This window comes from Musa acuminata, chromosome BXJ2-5, assembly GCF_036884655.1.
Source record: "Musa acuminata AAA Group cultivar baxijiao chromosome BXJ2-5, Cavendish_Baxijiao_AAA, whole genome shotgun sequence".
NCBI lineage: Eukaryota > Viridiplantae > Streptophyta > Magnoliopsida > Zingiberales > Musaceae > Musa > Musa acuminata.
The window spans coordinates 46,031,988-46,052,361 of record NC_088342.1 but is presented as its reverse complement, the minus strand read 5'-3'; the positions used below and the strand labels follow the sequence as shown (position 1 = coordinate 46,052,361).

Below are 20,374 nucleotides of genomic sequence, written 5' to 3'. Positions count from 1 at the left end.
AATATCAAAAAATATTATAACATAGTATAGAAATATTATGTTATAGTATGATATAGTGTTTTCCTAATTTTTTTAAAACAAAAACACTATATCATAATGTTTTCGTATTGCTGAAAAAAATTATAACGTAGTATAAAAATAATATAAATATAAATATAATATTTTTATACTGCAAAGTATATTTTTGGTATTTGCTAAAAATATTCCAAGTATTACTTAAAAAAATAGAGTTGTTTGGAAATTCGAAAAATGAGATTTTTTTTTGGTTGAAAATTCACCGTTAATATTTGATTATTCTATAACGCATACAACTCTCATCATTAAGCTCACATCGCTGCAGAGCTCGTAGCCATCAACTCCAATGCAGCGTCCACGAGAGAGCAGAGTGGTGTGCCGTGCCGGCTCAGTCCCACACTACCAGAGAATACATTGAAGCATTCCAGCTCCGATGTGGTTTCTGAGACGCTCTCAAGCTCCTTCTCCATTCCCAGATCACTGAAAACCCTAATGCACTTGGTGTCGCAGTTCATCATCCACATCGCGATCTCTATCACGAACCTCCTCATTCTCGGCACCTTTACGGATGGGTAGTGGTACCTCTGCAGTACTCGCACCAGTGTCTCTGCAAATTCCTCCTCCCTGATTCCGAGTTGCTCCATTTGCATGGCGAATTCTTCGGCATCCATGAATCTGAGGACTTGTGCTGCAAGGCCGAGGGATACTTCCAGCAGTTTCACCTCTGTTGTTGTGATTGCCTTCACGACCTGCATGGCGCAGTGAGACGGTGAGACCAAATAGTATTGGGTGTAGATCACTGAAGCTTTCTTGAGTGGGGCTTACTGTGCCAATGGCGGCAGTGACTCCTCTCAAGCAGAACAGGTATTCGTGCCCTGCATGCTTGCACAGGTTGCGGAGGATCCTCGAGGCGTTGATGCGAAGCACCGGATCGTGCAATGCTTCCACGAGCCTCTCCACCACGTTCATCTCCTTCAGAATCCTGCAGCAGTTGGCCTTGCTCTCCAGTGCCAGCATCGCCAGCGCCTCCCCTGCTTCCACCTTCACCGCATTCTGCTGCTGCGTGAAGAAGATCCTCAGCAGCTCTTTGATCATCCCGCCGGTGACGCCAATCCTCTCCCTCGCCTCTTCGTCCATCGCAAGACTCGTCAGGATCTCGATCCCGAGCTTCTGAATCACCGTGTGGTTCTTCCCGTACTGCAGGATCCCCCTGATATTGCTGACTGTGAATACGATCTCCGATATCTCCTGCCGGAGCAGCTTCCCTGTCTGCCCTGTCGTGCTTGCAAGCATCTTCACCACCTGCAGTGACCGCTTCACTGCCTTGACTTGCGACTCCGTTGCGCTTTCCCTCCTCCCCAGCGTCTCCCCGTCGCCGGTGAAGCCTATGATCTTGGCTAATAGACCTCTGGTGTTGCCGATCTTTCCGCAGTTGTCGTGGTCCTTGGCAAGCTTCTTAAGTATCAGCAAGCCTAATAGGTTGAACACGGAGAACCCGTAGTTTGCGTGATCGGCGGCTGCGGCGGCGGCGCCGCACAGGTGCGATGCCTCGTCAGGCCCCGAATTCGAGTTGCTCTGGCCTGTGTACAGCAACGAAGAGATTGATTCCATGGCTCCGGATATTCCCGCCACGCGGAGCGCGTTCTGCTTCTTTCCGGCGAGCTTCGAGACGATGACCGCCGCCGACCTCCTGATCTCCTCCTCGGCCGGGTTCTTCCAGTTCAGCATCTCGATGAGCCTCTCGATGACCGGGGTCGACGTGCCGATCTTGCGCAGGGTGGCGTCGGCGAAGCGGTGGCTGGTGGAGAACTTGAGCAGGATGCGAGCGCCGATAAGCTGCTCGTCGCGGGAGCTCGAGCCGAGGAGCTCCTCCGCGAAGGTGACGAGGTCCATCTTGAGCCCGTCGAAGATGCTTCCCTCGACGCACTTGGAGTAGGCGTCGTAGAAGAACCTCTTGATGGACACCATGCCGGCGTCGCCGAAGTGGCACTCCCTGTTGACCTCCTCGAGCAGCAGGCGGTAGCTCACCTTCCACTCCCAGTATGCCTTCTCGGCCAGGAACAGGAGCGCTTCCGCCAGCGCCAGGCTGTAGAAGATGTCGAGTGCTGCCTTGCGGTTCTTCTTGTCGGGGTCGTCCGGGCGCAGCTGGCCGAAGTCCTGATCCACCAACCGCATGAGCGAGAGCGAGACGCAGGCGGAGGCGGCGAGCAGCTGCAGCCAGTAGAGGACTCGGCTGACGTTCCGGGTGAGGAAGACCCAGCCGGAGAATGGGAGGAGGGGAACGTCGGATGTGTGCCACGTCCGACGCGGCGGCGGCGGCGGGTCTTTCGACGTCGGGTCGTTGGCCATTTCGACGCTGCTCGGGATTCTCGTGGTGTGGATCGAGAATGGCCGGAAGATGAGCTTGAGCGATCGGAAGAGGAGGCGAGAGCTGGACTTCAGGGCTCGAAAGCTCAACCGCCCGGCCTCGGTGAGCGACCAGGTGGCCTGGTGCTGCCACTCCAGCTCGTGGCTCCGGCTAAAGATTCGGGCTCCTTCGATGAGGAGGATGATGGTGATGAACCAGAAGTCTTTCTTTTCCAGCGCGATGGCGAAGCCACCGAGCAGGACGACGGTCGCCCAGATGAAGCCCAAGGTGCCGAGGCCGCTGGCGGCCTTCTCGAGAATGGCAAGCCGGAGCGCGAAGAGCGTCAGCTTCTTCTCCGGGGCTCCAACGTCGCCACTGTCTCTGCATAGGCCAGTCAAGTCGGGATCGCCATCGACGCTCTTCGGTGGATCGTTCGTCTCTCTCTGGGGCTCGAAGAACGCCGAGCTGTAATTATCAGCGAGCTTGACGCTTGCACTCATGGATTGCTCGACGATATGCAGTCGGACACTCGGCTCGCCATCTCCTGATTGCTCCATGGGAAGACGAGGAATAGAGCTCCGTGCCTTCGAAGTACAGAATCGTAGAGCAAACTCCGATCGAACATGGCTCGATTGAGAAGAAGATGGCGGCTTTTATAGGAATAAGATTGACAGCATTACAGAGAGAGGTAGGAGGAAGGAAGAAGAAGGCCAACTTTGCATGGATTTGGCTGGAAACTAACTGATTCTCCATAAAGCAAGCAGAAACAAGGATGGTTTGGTATGCGAGGATGAGGTATACACCAAGAACTGTAAGGACAATTCAGCAAGAGATGAGAGCTGGATGAACTTGGGGGGCAAGTGTTTCTTGGCCTAGTTGGAGAGCAAGAAGAGTGAAGCTTGTGGCATTGGATGATCCCCTCTGCTTGTAGGAGTTGACTTTTCAGCTAAAGTAAATGTGTGCATTGTGTCAATGGACATCGATACTTGGAACGTTGAACAGAAGTATAAATACTGGGAGATTTTACAGAGTTGTCATTTTGCTTAACTAGTCAACTAGTCCGCCCTCCATAGATGATGAGGTCAATGACAACATAGACTTAGCTTAAGAATCACAGGAACCATATGAGCCAGTGAGGAGAAAGATGGGGATGGTGGCTCGGTTACATGCTTCCAAGAAACCATTGCTGCTGTCATGTCACTCCTAAACTGAATGCCGCTTGATTCAGTCAAGTGCTTGAAATGGAGCTTTCCAGTTTGGACTCCACTGCAGTGGGTGGTACCTTTCCATGTTTATGTTACTTGGGTTTAGGTCTCAAGGGAAGGGATGTGTTTCCTTGAGAGAGGAGCCATAAGTGATGAGCTGTTGTGAGGTCTAGCAAAGGAGTCTTTAAAGAAACCCCCTTGTTTTGTTTCTTTTGAGTGTGGCAATGTCTGTCCTAAATCTTTGGGAGAAGTCGAGGAAAAGAGAGTAGGATAGGGAAAGCTGTTTCTTGATACATAAACCAAGCACACATGTATTGCAAGTAAGGAAATGATGATACAATGCATGATTGGAACATCTAGTAATTGTAGGATGAGAGTTTTTATATCTGCAGAGAAGATTTTAATAAATGCGACATAAATTAAATACTTTGTGTTGCAAAAATAATAACCAACTTATGTAATAAAGAGGTTGATTATCTTAGTCGCAAAGATATTGGTTACGGAGAGTCGTATTCTCATAAATGAATTATAGTCGTCTTAGAAGCGTCACACAATATCCCATCTAAATCAACATAATATAGGCATAATAATCTTTACAATAAATCCCCATGACAAACATTCCAAGTGAAGCAACAAAATTTTTTTCATGCATCATTAACATAATTTTTACAAAGTATTACATCAGTAGAACGTTTTATACAATCCATAAATTATTTTAGGTTTTGGGCTGACAAAAATTAGATTCATTCAAAGATCCTGGCAATCCGATAAGTCTGAGCCGACCACCACGAAAATTATGCAAATCTCAGTACTGTCACAGCCACCAGTGTAGCAGCTCTGAAGAGAATCTCATTCATGCTTCTCCTAAGCTTGCTTGTGATATCCTCCTCCTTAAGATTCAGCTTGCCGGAGTGTTTACTAATATAAATAATTGTGTCTCGCAACCCAATGATGGCCGATGAAAGCCAGAACAACCCAAATCCAAATCCAGTGTTCAACAGCCTGGTGGCACACAAAGGCACCCTTCCACATGCAAGTTTGTACACAACAGAGAAGATAACAGCAAGGCCAGTACCAGCAATCCCGGCAGAAAATTGGGTGAGTAATTGGCTAATCTCAGCACCTGATTTCTTAAGCGAGAGGACTCTTGTGCTGCCCCCTTTGTCTAGAATAACAGAAAGAAGGCTTTCACAGGCATGAAAATAGTTCCTCTGGTAAAGGTCACGCTCTCTTCCTATTCTTTTGTTTTTTTTCTTCTTAGGCAACATTTTCAGCTTCATATCAGGGCTGAGCACACAGAAAGATTAGGTATGTAAAAACGACGTAAAATGTGCATTACAAAAATTATGTATGCATTAACGTAACCTTGGATCCATATATTAGGGTATACCTCTTCAGAGGAGCAACTGTTGGGGAAGCCACCTGTCTGTGAGATTGTGAGCGTCCATGACCCCTTCTGTACGTAAAGCAGATGCACATTGCATGAGAAATAGTTATTTTAAAAAGGACATAAATAAATCATTATCGCAACATTAAGGAATAGCAACTCAGTAGTCTTCATGTAAACACCTCTTTTTTATTTTTTTTTGCTTCCTAATATTTTTATCCGTTTTAGTGATTATCTAGTCTATTATTATCATGTGTATTTCCTATCCTATTCCTTCTTTTTCTTTTGTTTATAGTGTTTACTTGACAAAGCTAAAAACCACCACAAAGGTTGGCTAATTTCGGTCCACGATAACCAGGTTGGTTCTGAGCATTCTTATTTGAGAGTCCAATCAGCCCCAAGTTCTGGTTCCTATCTTCAACAAGGTCCAATTCTTGTGACCTCACAAAAAATTACAATATTAATAACATAGTTAAACTACAACATTGGTAACATAGTTAACGTTATCCTTGATGCTGAGCATCTGTCGTGGAAAAATAAGTCAATCTGTCAATAATGAATCCTGAACAACATTTTCACATTGTGTAGCAAGTTTTAGCGCTGTGACCAGAAATTTATGTAGCTTTTGGGCAACATATATTCAGTTTGTTTGTGAGCAGAGTTGATTCAGGAGGAGGGAGGGGAACCAATAAAAAATGATGCTTAATGAATAAGTAGACATGTTTATAAACAGAACAAAACAACCAAATGATATTCGAAATACAAGAATCTAAATCTTAACATGTTTAGTAAACAAAAAATACTGTTAAGTCAATATAAAGTAATTATCATAAATGAGTTAAAAGTAGATCTGATCAAGAATTTTTCGAATGATAAAAGGAAGGCCTACCTTGTGAAGTATGGGACTAGCAATGATTGCTTACTGCCAATTATTGTTCTTTTCGGAAGATCAAACTCTGGAACAGTTGGTATTAGATATTCCATTTGAGTTGCACTGCATGCAAACAAAAGTGTGCCATTTGGATGTACTGTGAAATATTTAGTATCAGAGGAATTCCCAACAAAATCCAGCTTATGCTCTGGGGCATAAATCTGTCTTTGTATATGTAGAGGATGCTGAGAATCATCCATTTCAGCCTCATATACGGAAGACTTTCCATCCACAGTTACATGGGGTGAAGGCAACATGTCAATAGTCATATCATGAAACCCCATGACCTCTGAAAGTAAAGAAACATCTAGGCCTTCGCCTTTTGCAATGTTTGATCCAGACCAAAGAAACTCCAATATTTTCTCATTTCTCGTGCACTTCTCTGCGATTCCAGAGCTGAAAAGCACCGAGTCAGGATGTGAATCTGTTTAAAAAAGAGAAGAGTTATTGAAACCATAGAATTTGGGAAGGGAAATAAGTAAACCCAATTTGCACATAAATCAAACCAAAAAGGTATTACTCACTTCAAAGTACTAAATTATTGTTTTAGACATATATGTTCCTTTGAATAATCTGTTTATTTTAAAATCTTTAGGAAAATGCATCTCATCAACTAGTGAAATTGCTGCAAGGCAATCTGAGTTGCCTTTTTACTGGAGGGAAGCACAATAGTCATGCATAAGCATACATTCAGATCATGAAGATCTCTACATAGAGTTGTGAGAGTGGAATAGCCTGGAGTTGCAACTGAGCAAATTATTACAAAGAAAAACACAGTTTATAAAATTACTATTTATTACAGAAAAAAGGGATACTCCCTTTACCATTCGTAGACTTTAAAATGATGCTTATTGAATCTAATACAACATACCAATTACAAACTGTCCATTTCTCTCTTTATGATAATCACTTCCCATCCCTGGATGCAAACACGTTGCAAACTACTAAAGCTCAAGATCAACAAATGATGATGTTATTAATCAATTCAAACTTCCAAAGTTTTCTTGCATTGGCAAAGGAGGTGCTGGATGATATTAAAGAATTATAGGTGTTTTGAGTCATTATACCTTACTTTTAGACATATTGTAGTGTTTCAGCTCGTACAAGCAATATAACAACCATAAGTATGACTTTTGGGTTAAATAAGCGTAGTTAGCTAAACATTATATTCAAACAAATTCTGGAAACAGCTAGAAAAAATTTAAAAGAAACAAAAAAAAAGTAAAAACTATACTCAATGTTTGGGAATTCACACACTAGCTTTTGGTCATTGTAAAATGAGCCAAGTATCCAACAAAGGTACTTCCTAGATCGTCACTGAAACAATATAATTTCAAGTGCATGATGATCAGAGTTGTTCATGCATCAGTATGTACCATTTTATTTGTCGGTCATAATCCTTTTCCAACTATTAAATAAATAAATAAATAGATATATCCGAATATATACAAGAACGAAAAACAGGGTGCCTTCATGATGCCACTCTTCCAACTGAACAAATATGGCGAGAGAGGAAAGCAACCTAGTAGAATAAAAGAATGGATCCAGAGTCCTTTTTTTTCACCTCTCTTTTATTTGTATTATCAGCAGATGAGGCAGTACAAATGTTGGCTTGGCTCAGTAAACCAGGATATAGAACTAGCATCCAACAAGCACCCTTGTTCAGCCAGAAATTAGACCCTAGGAAATTGTACTTAAATACTAAGAGATGACTGACCCATCAACCAAGAAGATTTATAAATCTGCTATTGGTTATAAATGTACTTTCATGTCTCATATAACACTTGTCATGATTTAAGTTTTGTCTTCATAAAGTTTTTGCAGACAAGCATCCGTTATTTACAAAATGGTATTTACACATAGAAGAACATCAGAGAAAGATAAATCCCCATATGGACTTTTGTCTATCAACTGGAACCTACATATAGAAAACAATAACATCAATAATGAGATTTCTTAAAAATTCCAGTAGAAAGAAAGGATTTATGTTTATCGACTGGTGGTCACACATAAACAACAAAAGTGCCAATGAAAATACTAAACTTCATCCTACAATACCACTAAGCTGCAGACCTTGCATGTTAAGAAGCACATGACTTTCAATCATCGGAGATATCCTGGCTGATTGATTATTCTCTAGCAACAAATGCATTGGTCGCCTCAAATCTTCAAGATGCTGTGCATTAAACTGAACAGAACCAGATCTTAATGCATCTTTTTTTCTACCATGAAGTGGAAGCAGATTTTGAAACTCCTGCATCATCAAGGAACAAATTTAACATTTTGGGACAAAAACATCAAGCAACATCCACAGAGAAGCATTTGGAAAACATCAACATTACAAAAGAACTGTTGCATCCTTATGAAATTTTCATCATAAGGTAGTGAAAATGATGTTGGTGAATACACGCCAAACCCATCTTTCTTCTAGTTCTACAAGAATGTTGAGGTTTCACTGATTTCTGTATTATACAAGATTTCCAGCGACCGATACTACAAAGACCAACTAAAAGATTTAAGAGAAATAGGAGAAAGTAAAATCTGAGAGGCCTTCATCAAGCTTTGCTTCAAGCACGAGTCTGCTCTAGTGAATTAAAAAACTAGCTAGGATCAATATACAGAAAAAATCAGGAGGCAGAATGAAAGCATAGAAATGCAGGAGAGCTTCAAGCAAGCTCCTTTTTTCCGCCTTTCCATGAAATTTAAAATCAAACGAGAGACCACTTAACCCTTCTTGCTCTTGCTGCAATGATGACTACTGCTAGCTCTGATATGGAACGTGCATGTAAATGAGTTGAATCCAGTACTGCACAAAGGTCCCTCGATCTAAATGAATCTAAAAGAAAGAAATAAGGTTTGTGTGGGAAAAGATGAAACCCTAGTCTAAAGCATCTTGCTGTACAACTATTTTAAGTGTATATACGCATCAATATCAATTTTGGAACCGAGATACAGCAACAAATTTTTCCAAGAATTGTCAGACTGACATATCCAACAAAACACACCTTAATTATTGCTCGAATCCCAAAAAATTGTAGATGGAGGCATTAAGATTTCAACTCAATTATCAAGAAACTGTTCTCTCTACCTTGGGGGCCTTACAGAGACCCCGATGCTCGGGGTGGAGGATTGCCGGCGGAAGGGCAGCGGAAGCAACGAGGGAAAACTCCACCATCCCGCGAATCCGAAGAAGAACACCACCGCGAACAACAACCACAACAGCGTGATCTGCGAGATGAGGTAGCGGCGTGGAAGAAACTGGAGGCTGTTGGGGATTTCTGCGGATCCCCGGCCTCACAAAAGGCCGATGAAAATTAGAGGGCGAGGGTTGGATTGGAGCCGCAAGAACTCGTGGCTTTGGGGAGGGATTCGACTTCGACAAGGACAACAATGACTTCGCTCTCGCATGGGGTTATCTCTGTTGGACGCCACCTCAGTTGTCTTATTATTATTATTATTATTATCGACACCGTCATCATTACCTGTAGAAGGTTGTTAAGACTTCGGATTTGGAATTATGCATGTCCAAATAATTCTTATTAATCCCTGAAAAGTTAAATGAGCGTTGTTTTGAATATTAAAAGAAATTATCATTTTTTATATTAATTATTTAAATATCTTTAGAACATTATGTTATAGCACATAAAGTCATTCACGTTAATAAATGAACAATGCTGGCTATGGGGTTCGAACCCATGCGCACTTATGTGCAGAAGATCTTAAGTCTTCCCCCTTAACCACTCGGGCAAACCAGCTTGTTTGAGTGTTTTCATTTATTATTTTATTTATAAATAATTAATTTAAGACGAGAATTTCTAATTCATTTAATTAGATTAAAATGATTGGTCAAAATAAATTTTCATTAACGAAAAGAAAACAGAGTCATGATGATATTTTGGAGATTATGTATGACAAATAAAAACATCATAAAAAATATGAACAAAAAACATTTCTCAGAAAAAACAAACTTTTTCCCGAAAATTTACCCATAAATTCATTCAGTGATGTTTTGATAAGTTAAACCTCAAAGCCACTGCAGCACACAGCAGACCCTTTGGTCAATGTCAACACGCAACGTAGTGTGCGTCTTCTTCTCTTTGTCGTTTTCCGTTCACGTGTCGCCCGGTAATATGGTCGGAGTCGTCCTTCTCGCCGTTTGGAACAAATGTACTTGCCAGGGCATGGTGACATTTGCAGGTTTCCTCTCAAGCCTTGGCTCTATTTCTACGGCCGTTTCCTTTCCGATGCCGCCATCCGTCCATCACATCGCTTCGTTTTCTTTTCCTGATAGAACATGTCGCTTCATTTCCACCCTTATGTTTCACACCTTCAACAGCTTCCTGCGCAGATGTATATTGTATGCAGGAGATGAATCCCTAATCTTGAAGCTCCAGTGGTGGTCATCACTTGTGGCTAAGAAGCCATGGCGGCCGAGACGATGTTACAGTACTGCAGGTTCCCGGGGAGGAAGACGAAGACTTGGATGACTGAAGGATGGCAAGCATCGGCTTCCGACGTTGCTTTACCGCAGCCACACGTAAATGATGGCAAGCATGGCGATGATACCGTGTCTCTCTCGGCGGCAAGCTGCGGCAGTCTCGGCGGCAAGCTGGACCGAACGACCGCATGCTTCCGGTGCTGTCGCAGTCACCTGCACAACCGAAATATGCATAAACAAGTTGAATTCATGCATGTTTGTAATGTCGCCGTCATTTAATGTTGGCAAGTGTGATAAGATAAATATTGGGAAATAATGGATTACACTATACATTTTTATCTTTAAGAAAATATAATTATAGCTTGGTCTTCATATATTCTTACCAAATTCCAATACATTTCCATAAGTAACAGTATGTGACATGCTTAATTCTATATACATGGGATGATTGCGCCACACTGTTGCTCCGGCTAGCGCTCCTCCCTCCGGCGAACGCGGACCGGAAGGCCACCCTCCAGGGAGGCGGTGAGGCCCGGCGCAAACTTGGGCGTCCGGCTGCTGTTGTCGGCCACGACGTCGATGTCGAACCGCCGGACCACCGCTGCGATCACCGTCTTCATCTCCAACAGCGCCATCTCCTTGCCGAGGCACCCCCGCAGGCCGCCCTGGAACACTGGGTACTTGTACGGACTCTCCGGCGTGAACACTCCGTTGGTCAGCCACCGGTGCGGGCGGAAGTCGTGGCAGTCGTTCCCCCACAGCTCCTCCATCCTCCCCATGGCGTAGGCGTGGTACGTGACTCGTGTCCCCTTGCGCACGAAGGTCCCGTCGGGCAGCACGTCGTCCTCGACGCAGAACTTGGAATCGAACTGCACCGGCGGGTACAGCCGCATGCACTCGTAGACGGCCGCATGCAGGTAGTGCAGGTCCCGCAGGCGGTCGTAGCCGGCGGTGGCCGCGCTGCATCCCAACACGCGGTCGATCTCATAGCGTATGGCCGAACGGACGTCCGGGTGGCGAGACAGCAGGAGGAAGAAGCTAGTCAGGGCCGACGCGATCGTGTCACGGCCGGCCAGCAAGAAGCTAATGATGATGTCCCGCAGGTAGTTGTCGTCGTCGACGCTGGCCATGAATCGAGAGAGGAGGTCGTGGTTAGAGGAGGACCCGAGCTTCCTTCGCTGGCGAATGATCTCCATGGCGAGAAGGTTCACCATGCCGATCGCCTCCCGGAGCTCTCTTTCCGATCCCCAGTTGAGAAGCCGCTTGGCTTTCCACACTATGGGCGTCGTCGTGGTCGCCCGCCGGGCCGATAGCCTCGAGGCCTTGTCGAAGGCCGCTGCAAACTCGGACAAAGGCAGCGACAGCTCCAGGCAGCGGGGGTCGAGCCCGAACGAGATCTTACATATGTTATCGAAAGCAAACCTCCGGAACACATCTTGCAGGTCCAGGATCTTATCGCCGGCGCAGGCGAAGTCAAGGAGGGGGAGGAGACGACCCCGGATTTCGTCGGCCACGATGCAGGAGGCGAATAAGCGGACGGCGGCGCTACCGAGCTCAGCGTTGGCAATCTTGCGCTGGAAGCGCCAGAGGTCGCCGTCGACGTTGAAGATTCCGCGGCCGAGGAGGTCCCGGAGGATGGCGGAGAAGGGCTTCCCCTTGGGGTAGTTGTCGAAGCGGGCGCGAAGCATGTGCTCCACGTTGTCGGGGTTCGCCGTGACGGTGTTCCCGAGCACGTGGATCTGGATGGTGCGGGTGGGCGACTCCCGGAGTAGGTGGGCGTACCAGTCGCAGAGGTTACCGAAGTGGGCGGTCCAGGAGCCGGTCACGTAGGCCTCGCACACGGAGCAGCTGCACCACCATGACATGGACCTCAGGAACTTCAGTAACGCCGCCAACAGCACGAGGGAGCCGGCGAAGAAAAGGAGGAGGAAGGAGAAGAGTGACCAAAGCGCTCCTACTGTTTCTTCCATTGCGTCCTCCTCCGATGGGGGTTGGAGTCGGTACTCGGAACCAACTATATGATGATGTCGGGGGAAACGGATGGCGATCAGAGGTTGGCGAGAGTAATCACGGTGATGTGATTCGACATCCATTGTTGTATTCTAATCACTCAGCTGGGACTTATCTTGTGGGGGGAGTCAGCAGGAGACGAGGCATGGATGCGTAGGATGATGCGTCATGCGTTGTTGGCGAAGTCTCAACGCAGGGAGCACTTAAAGTCGAAAGCCCAGTGTCTGTCGGAGACATGAAACAGCGAAGGAAGCCCGTCCATTTGCTAGAAGCCACGGTCCCACGCGGTGGGGCCTCTCGCCTCAGCGCCGCAAACCCACTACAATCCTGATCCCTATCGCTGGGGATCTTCTGCGATCGTGGCTTCAAGGGCCAATAATACATGTGGGCACATTTACTGTAATACACGTTGATTAGATATTAATTTAGTGGTGGCAAATCAGATCGGGAAGGTCGTTGATGTGCCGAGTGAGCATTGATATCAGCCGCTCAACAGATTCCCTATCCCTCTCTCTCTCTCTCTCTCTCTCTCTCTCTCTCTCTCTCTCTCTCGTGGAGAGGCAGGAAAGAAGAGCAAGGATGGCGGAGGAGAAGGGATGCCGAGAGGGCCACGGACTCTGCGCCATTAGCCGTGGCTCCTTTGGGATCCCGGCCGCTATCGACCTCCGCTTCAGCCGCTATCGCGATCTCCTCCGAGCATATCTCCGTTACACGGCCTGCGGGTAAGAGAGGAGATGTCCTCCTCGCTCCACCGCCTCTAATAATAATCGAAATAAAATATATTAATTATATTTATATATTATAATTAATTATCTTTAATATTTCGATTCTTATATATTTAAAAGTTATATTGGGATCTCTATGTTTACGAAATTAAAATAATAAAAAAATAATTTTTTTTTTTGAGTCATCAATTTCTCACACCACAATAAACATCAAAAAAGAAAATTATAAAAAAAAATTACAACTTGTGGACTTGGAAAGAACTTAATTTATTTATTATCTTACGATGATTCGAATTATAATAATTTGTTCTTTTTATATGGCCAAATATAAAAATAAAATAAAAAAATTATATTAAATTAGATGTATAATTTTAATATTTTAAATTTGATTTGAAGATAAACTTCATTGTTTATTATATTATTGATCGATAAACTTTTAAATTTGTAAATCTTCGATCAGGATTTATAATTTTTAACTAAAATTAAAGTTTTTTTTTTTGTTGAGTAGTCATGTAATAAAAAAAATATTCTTAAATTATTTTCGGGTTCGATTCCAATTCAGACCGAACACGATTAACTGTTACCAGTCAGTAGCATTTGAAGAAAGAAGGTCTGACCATGGAATAGCAGAGAGAGAGAGAGAGAGAGAGAGAGAGGGGAGAGAGGGGAGAGAGACTCTTTCTTTCACCGTGTCTTCTCCGACAAAGCTTGGTGGCCGTCCCATTCCACCCCATATTTCCATCCTTTTTCCACATAACCCTCCTTTATATTCATCTGTCAGTCACAAAGTTCAAACACCCCCCTCAGAGTTTTCCCACACCTTTTCTTTACCTGGTCATCTCCTCCAATGCCATCTCTCTCTCTCTCTCTCTCTCTCTCTCTCTCTCTCTCTCTGCAGGAATGGTGTTTGTGGTGGTTTGGTTGTGGCCTCAAAGTTGGACTTCGAGAAAGGTGGTCACCTATGTAGACTTAAAAGTCAAGACATGATCCTAATGCTCATTAATTGCTCCTCCTCTTTAAGCGTTTGTGCACTAAAAAGCAAGCATTATAGATATCCACTTTCTATTAAGCATGCGCAAAGATCTTCTTTATGCGTTACATAATATATTCTTCTTGATCTATCTGTCTATCTATCTAGAAACATCACATATATATGTATAATAATGTTAATGAAAAGTTCAGTACATAAGCAATCCAGAGAGAAGCAAACAAGAAATATTCCTCCCTTTAGAAATTAAGGTATCCATGAAGTTGGGAAATTTTCTCCATCAGGAAGATTACAAATGATCTCTTTCTTAGGTGCCATGGCACTGAGATGAAGAAAATTCACCTACTTCATAGTCTTTTTCTGAGATAATACTCTCTCTCTCTCTCTCTCTCTCTCTCTCTCTCTCTCTCTCTCTATCTGTCTTATTCATCACATGAACAAACCACCTAATGGTATTATTATACTACTGCTCATCCTCTTCTTCGGCTCCTTCTATGTTGTTTGCTACGAGATCTGATCAGCTTGGCATGTCAGGAAGCTTCATACTTGCACATGAGATCTCCATTGTCGAACCTTATAATGCATGTCTGCTGTCCTTGAGGAATCTTCGAAGGAAGGTAGTGAGAGTGGCCCTTGCCAAATGACCTGATATGGTCATTCAGTGACCGCTTGTGTTTGAAGTCAGACCCACAAGTGCAAGACCACAACTTCCCACAGTTCTTCTCATGGGTTCTCCAGTCTCCCCTCACCGCAAAGGCCTTCCTACATTTCCTGCACATGAAGGGCTTCACCCCGTGCTTCCTCTTGTAGTGCGTTTGGAGGGTCCTGAAGTCCTTCAGTGGCTTCGCTCTGGGGTGGTTGATGTTGTTCTTGCACCCATGAGCACAGCAGTAGCATGGGAGCTTCAGCATCGCCATTGGCTGCGTCCCTTTGAGAGACTCTGGCCCCTTTCTGTACTCTGATCCGTGCCCCCACATATGCATCTATTCGTAAGACAATTTAGTGCAAGAACAAAGCGTAAATCCATGTCTGGAGTTTGGTGCACAAGGAAAGAGAGAAGGGATTGCCGTGTCTGACCTGCAGATTGTTGTACCTATTGAAGGATTTGGTGCAGACGGAGCAAGAGAACTGCACTGGGCCTGTGAGGATCTGATCCGGTGTTGGGATCCAGTACTTACTCCCGCTGTCCACAGCGCACAGCTCCTCCACCTTCTTCTTCTTCTTCTCCTCCTCCTCCTCCTCCACGAAGACGCCTCCCCACGCAGGAGACAATCCGATACGCAGAGCGACGGTATCCTTACTCGCCTTGTCTTCCTCTTTGACGGCCTTCTGCCGAACCGGAGAAGGCGGAGGAGAGGAGGATGGAGGCTTGAGCCACTCGAAGAAACGAGGAGGGTGGGAGGAGAAGCCATCCATGGCGGTGCACGGATCTCCTCGGTGGAGGGCGAGAGAGGGCGAGTCTTAATGTCAAAGCACGGCGCTCCTATTTGGAGGAAAGGAATGGTCGCGGTCTTCTTCCCCAAGTCTTTGAGTGATGATGGCCTCACTGCTCTGCCTACCTCTGGTTTCGCACGCAAAAGCTTTCAACGTGAACACGTGCTACTCGCACGCGCGCACGAAGAAAGAACACGTCTTGTAGTACGTCAATATACTAAGTTGTGTAGGCACGCAGTTTGATGTGCACACGAGTCGCGTCTATATATAATTATATACTCTATCATTCCAATTCAGCGGTATTATTATAAAGGAGATTACGTGCGTTTCACACGTGTCTATTTATCAAATTAATTAAGGAATTTTTTTTTCTTAATAACACCTTTCTTTTCGTTATTTTTTATGTTTAAATCTACGGCACTACCTTGATATAAATTAATACATGCCTTCAATTTATGTCTTATTATATATATAAATAAATATATATATATAGTAAAAGTATTTTAGAAATAATATAGTGCTAAGCTTATGTATAATAATTCTCTCTACACTCAAAATAATTAAAGGTGTCGAGTTGTTAATTATACTCATGGGTATGAGTACGTAAGATCCATTCGTAATGAAATGAGATGAGTATATTTTATATTATTTATGTGAATATATAGTAGGAATGGTAGAGTAGTCTCCGTCCTCGTCTCATCAATATGGGCATAGATGCTCGTATCGCTTACCTAATTCAAATCAAACTATGTTAAAGAATGAATCAAATAAAATAATATCAACATTCAACATTAACATCCTCTTCCTCTTGACCTATGTGTTAAAGAAATTAATTTAATATTTAATAATAATTATTATTTATATAGAGAACTAACATATTTTTTATTTTCAATAGGGAATCTTTGTCCTTGTCTAAATGAAAAATAAGATAAAAATGCATATGAGAATAGAAAAAATACCCCCATCCAGTAGTGTTGACATTCTTAAGAATGATGTAAATTGGTATATATATATATATATATCACTTTGAATTGGTGTGAATTAGTGAACTGAAATAGAACAAAGTCAGATTTGGTAGGAAGAATAAGAGGGCATTGGCATGCACTTCTTTGTCCTACTTTATCCAGAACACAAGCTTTGGGTGTGTTTGGGGAATGGGAATCACTACGGAATGTGATGTGAACTCATGATGCTTTGAGAAATCATGATGCTGATAACATAAAGTAAGAGTGAAAGATGTTTGTCAAAGATGGAGGCTATCCCATTCAATAATTTGTTACATTTTTGACCGAAAAATCTCTTATGAAAGATTGTGTTAATACTATCGAACGTTTGTGTAGTCGTCGATAATCTTCTCGTGTGGATAGTAAGATCATAATAAATATTATCATCATCGGGCGAGGTTGTAGATAGGTTTTAGGTAAATAACGAAGAAGATGAGGGAAGAGAAGAAAGATGATAGCCATATGGCTTCGAGACTACTTGTAGCTCATCATCTTTTTCCCTGCTCACATTTTCACTAACCCAACACATGTATTATCTAATTACAGTTTCTTAAAAGAGATCATAAGAGAGGTGTTACATAGCCCCGCATGGAGGAATAAAAAGTGAGGGAGAATATTAAATTGTTAGGATTAATATATTATATTTGATTTTTCTAAGAGAGAAGAAGAAAAATAAGGCATACAATTCAATTAGTCTCATATAATCTAAAATTATAATGGTCTTCATATTATTTTTTTCTATAATCTCACTATTTTATGACTCTGATTAATATTTAAGTTTCTTTTTAAACTATCCCTAATATTTCTTAAAATACCAACACATTAATATCAACATTTGTATTGTTCAATAAAACCCATAATTTTTCTAAGACACTCAAACTTATCTCTTGGTAGTATCTTGGTGAATATATTTGCTACTCTATCCGTGGAGTGATGCTTTAGTGCAATATGTTTAATACGACTATGATAGATTAGGTTCTTTGCTATTGTTATTACTGATTTGTTGTCACAAAATATCTTTATTTTTTTTATTTATTTTTCTCTAAGAATTATTCTCAACCAAATTGCTTGAGAAGTAGCCATAGATGCTGAAACATATTCAGCTTTTGCAAAGGATTCTCCTACTGAAGGCTTTGCTATTTCTTTGAGCTCCAAAAAAATACATCTTTACCAAAAGAAAAAACCATAACAAAAAATATTCTTCATATCATCTATACATCCACACTAATCACTATCATAAAATCCAATCATCTTCCAAACTTCTTGTTTGTCAAACTTGATTTCAAATCCTTTAGTGTCTTATAAATATCTGAAATCTTTTTTTTGCAGCTCCAAAATGAATGTGACTTAAGACTATTCATGAATCCAAAAAGCATACTTACAGCCAACATAATATCTGACTTTGTGGCTGTGAGATATAACAAATTACCAATTAAACTTCTTTCCTCCATCTCTTCTCTTTAGTTTTTCACTTTTGTACCATTCTTTATGAAAACTAAATCATCAACATAAACTACAATAATAATTATACCTGAACCTTTTACTGTTTTGGTGTATAAAGTAGATTCACTCTTGCTTTTCATGAAGCTTTTTTGCATTGAAGTAGTCATCATCAATCTTATTGTACCAATCACATAGTGCTTTCCTCAACCTATATTCTTACCTTTCTTGCTTTTCAATAATAAAATTAGGTGCCTCCTCAACACAACACAGACCTCTTCTTTTAATTCTCTATTAAAAAATAATTGATTTCACATCAAGTTGATACAACAACCATCCTTTATGGGTTGCTAGTACAATCAAAATTCTAATAGCATTAAAGCAAGCAACTGGGTGTAAAAGTTCCATTATAGTCAACTATAGACTGATATGAGTTGTCTTGTGTTTTTGCACTCAGCATTATATTTCATCTTGTGAATCCATTTGATACTAACAATACCTTTGTTTTGAGGTATATCAACTAGTTCCCCAGTATTATTCTTTTCTATCACAACAATCTCTTCTTTCATAGCTTTCTTCCCAGCTTCCTATTTGATGGCTTCTTCTAAGTTTTCCAGTTCTAACACACAATGATTGCACCTATGGTAGATGTCATTCAAAATTCTCATTCTGACTAGAGTTAAGTTGAGACATCATGAACTTCAACTAGATGATGGTGTAATAGAATTAGATATATTTGAGGATAAACATGCATGATTTACATATTCTTGAACCTATCCTAATGGTACTATTTTGACTACCATTATTCTTCTTCCCAATTCAAAGCAGCACTTTCATCAAATATTACATCTATGCTGACTACCATTTTCTTGCTTTTCAAACTGTAATGCATGTAGCCTTTAGACTATGATGCATAACCAAGAAAGATGCACTTCTCACTTGCTTTTATCTAACTTGTGTCTTCTCTGTTTTGGAACTTCAGCATAACATAAGCTTCTAAAAATTTTTAGATGTCTTACTGATGATTTTCTTTCATTCTAAGCTTGAAAAAGGAGTCTTACTTTCTAAGAATTTTGTTAGACACTTATTAAGAAGATACACATCAGTATACACTATTTCAGCTCAAAATATATTAGGTAAATCCTTTTCTTTAAGCATTAGTCTTGTCATTTGCATTATTGTTTGAATTTGCCATTCTATCATTCAATTTTGCAGGGACTATATTCTATCTTTTAATACCTTCATCTTCACATAACTTGTCAAACTCATAGGATTTATATTATCTATCATGATCACTTCATAAAGTTTTAATATAATAATCATACTTTTTCTTAACAAAGCATTTAAACATTTTGAAAATGGTAAAAACATTGGACTTTTGTCTCATAAAGGAAACCCAAGTTATGAGTGTATAATCATTAATAAAGAGAATAAAATATTTATTTTGTGCATGAGAGAGGATCTTCATGGGTCTACACATATTTGTTTGGCTCTCTAAGCAACACCTTTAGGGAATGATTGATTGTGATATTTTTCAAATGCATATTCTTCACAAATATCTTGCTTCTCTTCAATAAAAGATAGCCCTTTCATCATTGATCATTGTGATATAAACTTAAGGCTATCAAAATTTAAATGACCAAGTCTTTTATGTCAAAACCATGAATCATCAATCATAATTGTTTTTCTAACAACATTATTTAAATATCCAAGGGAAAGTGAAAAAGTTCCTATTCATCATTTTTTACTTTCTATCAATATTTATCTTTTATCATTTTTTTTGTCATTGATAATGCATCTATCATCTTCAAAATTAGAGAATACCCAATAAGTTGGTCAACGCTCAAGAGATTCTGATCTAAATTTGGTATAAATAGTATATCATATATTTTTTTCAACTTCTCTTTTTGTTTAAACACTAATTGCGCTCTTTCTTTTCACTTCTACGATTGTGTCCATTCTAACTTTAGATTGAAATGAGGTATTCATGTTAAAAAAAAATATTTTCTTTCATTGTCGTATGATTACTACGAGTACTATCAACATACCACAGTTTATCTTTTTGTTCTTGAACACTTTGGCATGTATAAAATAAATTTACCTCACTTTCTTTTTCTTCCAAAAAATTTGCTTACTGATTTATGTTGAAATAGTAATCATTTTGCTTGTGACCATATTTCTTACACTTGTAACATTGTGTATCCTTTTTGTGATCCTTCATTGTTAATTTTTTAACATAATTTGTTCATCCTCTTTCTCTTGATGAACTTCCATCTCTTCCTCTTTGTGATTAGTTAATTGGTTTATCCTTTTCATTCTTGGAAGCAAGTTTTGATTAAAATATATTTTTCATGATTTTCTTTAAATTTTGAATCAACCTTTGTTCGTACCCTTTCAAAGAACTCATGAGTTCTTCAACATATAATATAGAAAAATCTTTTGTTTCTTTG

The 20,374-nt window shown here is 41.4% G+C and overlaps 4 protein-coding genes and 1 non-coding gene across 5 annotated transcripts; all 5 read right to left on the bottom strand.

The window, feature by feature from the left end:
- Window positions 1-311: 311 nt before the first annotated feature.
- On the bottom strand, window positions 312-3,023 carry LOC103986510 (uncharacterized). Its single transcript, XM_009404528.3, has 2 exons — window positions 841-3,023; window positions 312-764 (listed from the first exon to the last, which is right to left on the bottom strand). The coding sequence occupies exons 1-2, from the start codon at window positions 2,917-2,919 to the stop codon at window positions 327-329; spliced, it is 2,517 nt and encodes an 838-aa protein (XP_009402803.2). The 5' UTR covers window positions 2,920-3,023; the 3' UTR covers window positions 312-326.
- Window positions 3,024-4,192: 1,169 nt separating this feature from the next.
- Window positions 4,193-9,322, bottom strand: LOC135613041 (uncharacterized). The gene is made up of 5 exons (XM_065109970.1): window positions 8,974-9,322; window positions 7,959-8,139; window positions 5,844-6,309; window positions 4,958-5,023; window positions 4,193-4,854 (listed from the first exon to the last, which is right to left on the bottom strand). Exons 1-5 carry the CDS (start codon window positions 9,058-9,060, stop codon window positions 4,362-4,364), a joined length of 1,293 nt encoding a protein of 430 aa, XP_064966042.1. The 5' UTR covers window positions 9,061-9,322; the 3' UTR covers window positions 4,193-4,361.
- Window positions 9,323-9,557: 235 nt separating this feature from the next.
- On the bottom strand, window positions 9,558-9,640 carry TRNAL-UAA (transfer RNA leucine (anticodon UAA)). Its single transcript has one exon. It is a non-coding gene; the product is annotated as a tRNA-Leu (tRNA).
- Window positions 9,641-9,834: 194 nt separating this feature from the next.
- On the bottom strand, window positions 9,835-12,473 carry LOC103986511 (cytochrome P450 94C1). The gene is made up of 2 exons (XM_065109969.1): window positions 10,707-12,473; window positions 9,835-10,536 (listed from the first exon to the last, which is right to left on the bottom strand). Exon 1 carries the CDS (start codon window positions 12,414-12,416, stop codon window positions 10,794-10,796), a length of 1,623 nt encoding a protein of 540 aa, XP_064966041.1. The 5' UTR covers window positions 12,417-12,473; the 3' UTR covers window positions 9,835-10,536; window positions 10,707-10,793.
- A 1,786-nt stretch (window positions 12,474-14,259) lies between these two features.
- On the bottom strand, window positions 14,260-15,625 carry LOC103986354 (zinc finger protein WIP2). Its single transcript, XM_009404343.3, has 2 exons — window positions 15,124-15,625; window positions 14,260-15,029 (listed from the first exon to the last, which is right to left on the bottom strand). Exons 1-2 carry the CDS (start codon window positions 15,460-15,462, stop codon window positions 14,577-14,579), a joined length of 792 nt encoding a protein of 263 aa, XP_009402618.2. The 5' UTR covers window positions 15,463-15,625; the 3' UTR covers window positions 14,260-14,576.
- Window positions 15,626-20,374: the final 4,749 nt, after the last annotated feature.

Coding starts and splice junctions, on each gene's coding strand:
- LOC103986510 (XM_009404528.3), bottom strand. CDS start 2,919: ATGGAGCAATCAGGAGATGGCGAGCCGAGTGTCCGACTGCATATCGTC. Junction 765..840: donor TCACTGCCGCCATTGGCACA/GTAAGCCCCACT, acceptor TGCGCCATGCAG/GTCGTGAAGGCAATCACAAC.
- LOC135613041 (XM_065109970.1), bottom strand. CDS start 9,060: ATGGTGGAGTTTTCCCTCGTTGCTTCCGCTGCCCTTCCGCCGGCAATC. Junction 5,024..5,843: donor CTAGTCCCATACTTCACAAG/GTAGGCCTTCCT, acceptor CTTTACGTACAG/AAGGGGTCATGGACGCTCAC. Junction 4,855..4,957: donor ACAGTTGCTCCTCTGAAGAG/GTATACCCTAAT, acceptor CTGTGTGCTCAG/CCCTGATATGAAGCTGAAAA.
- LOC103986511 (XM_065109969.1), bottom strand. CDS start 12,416: ATGGATGTCGAATCACATCACCGTGATTACTCTCGCCAACCTCTGATC.
- LOC103986354 (XM_009404343.3), bottom strand. CDS start 15,462: ATGGATGGCTTCTCCTCCCACCCTCCTCGTTTCTTCGAGTGGCTCAAG. Junction 15,030..15,123: donor ATAGGTACAACAATCTGCAG/GTCAGACACGGC, acceptor TCTTACGAATAG/ATGCATATGTGGGGGCACGG.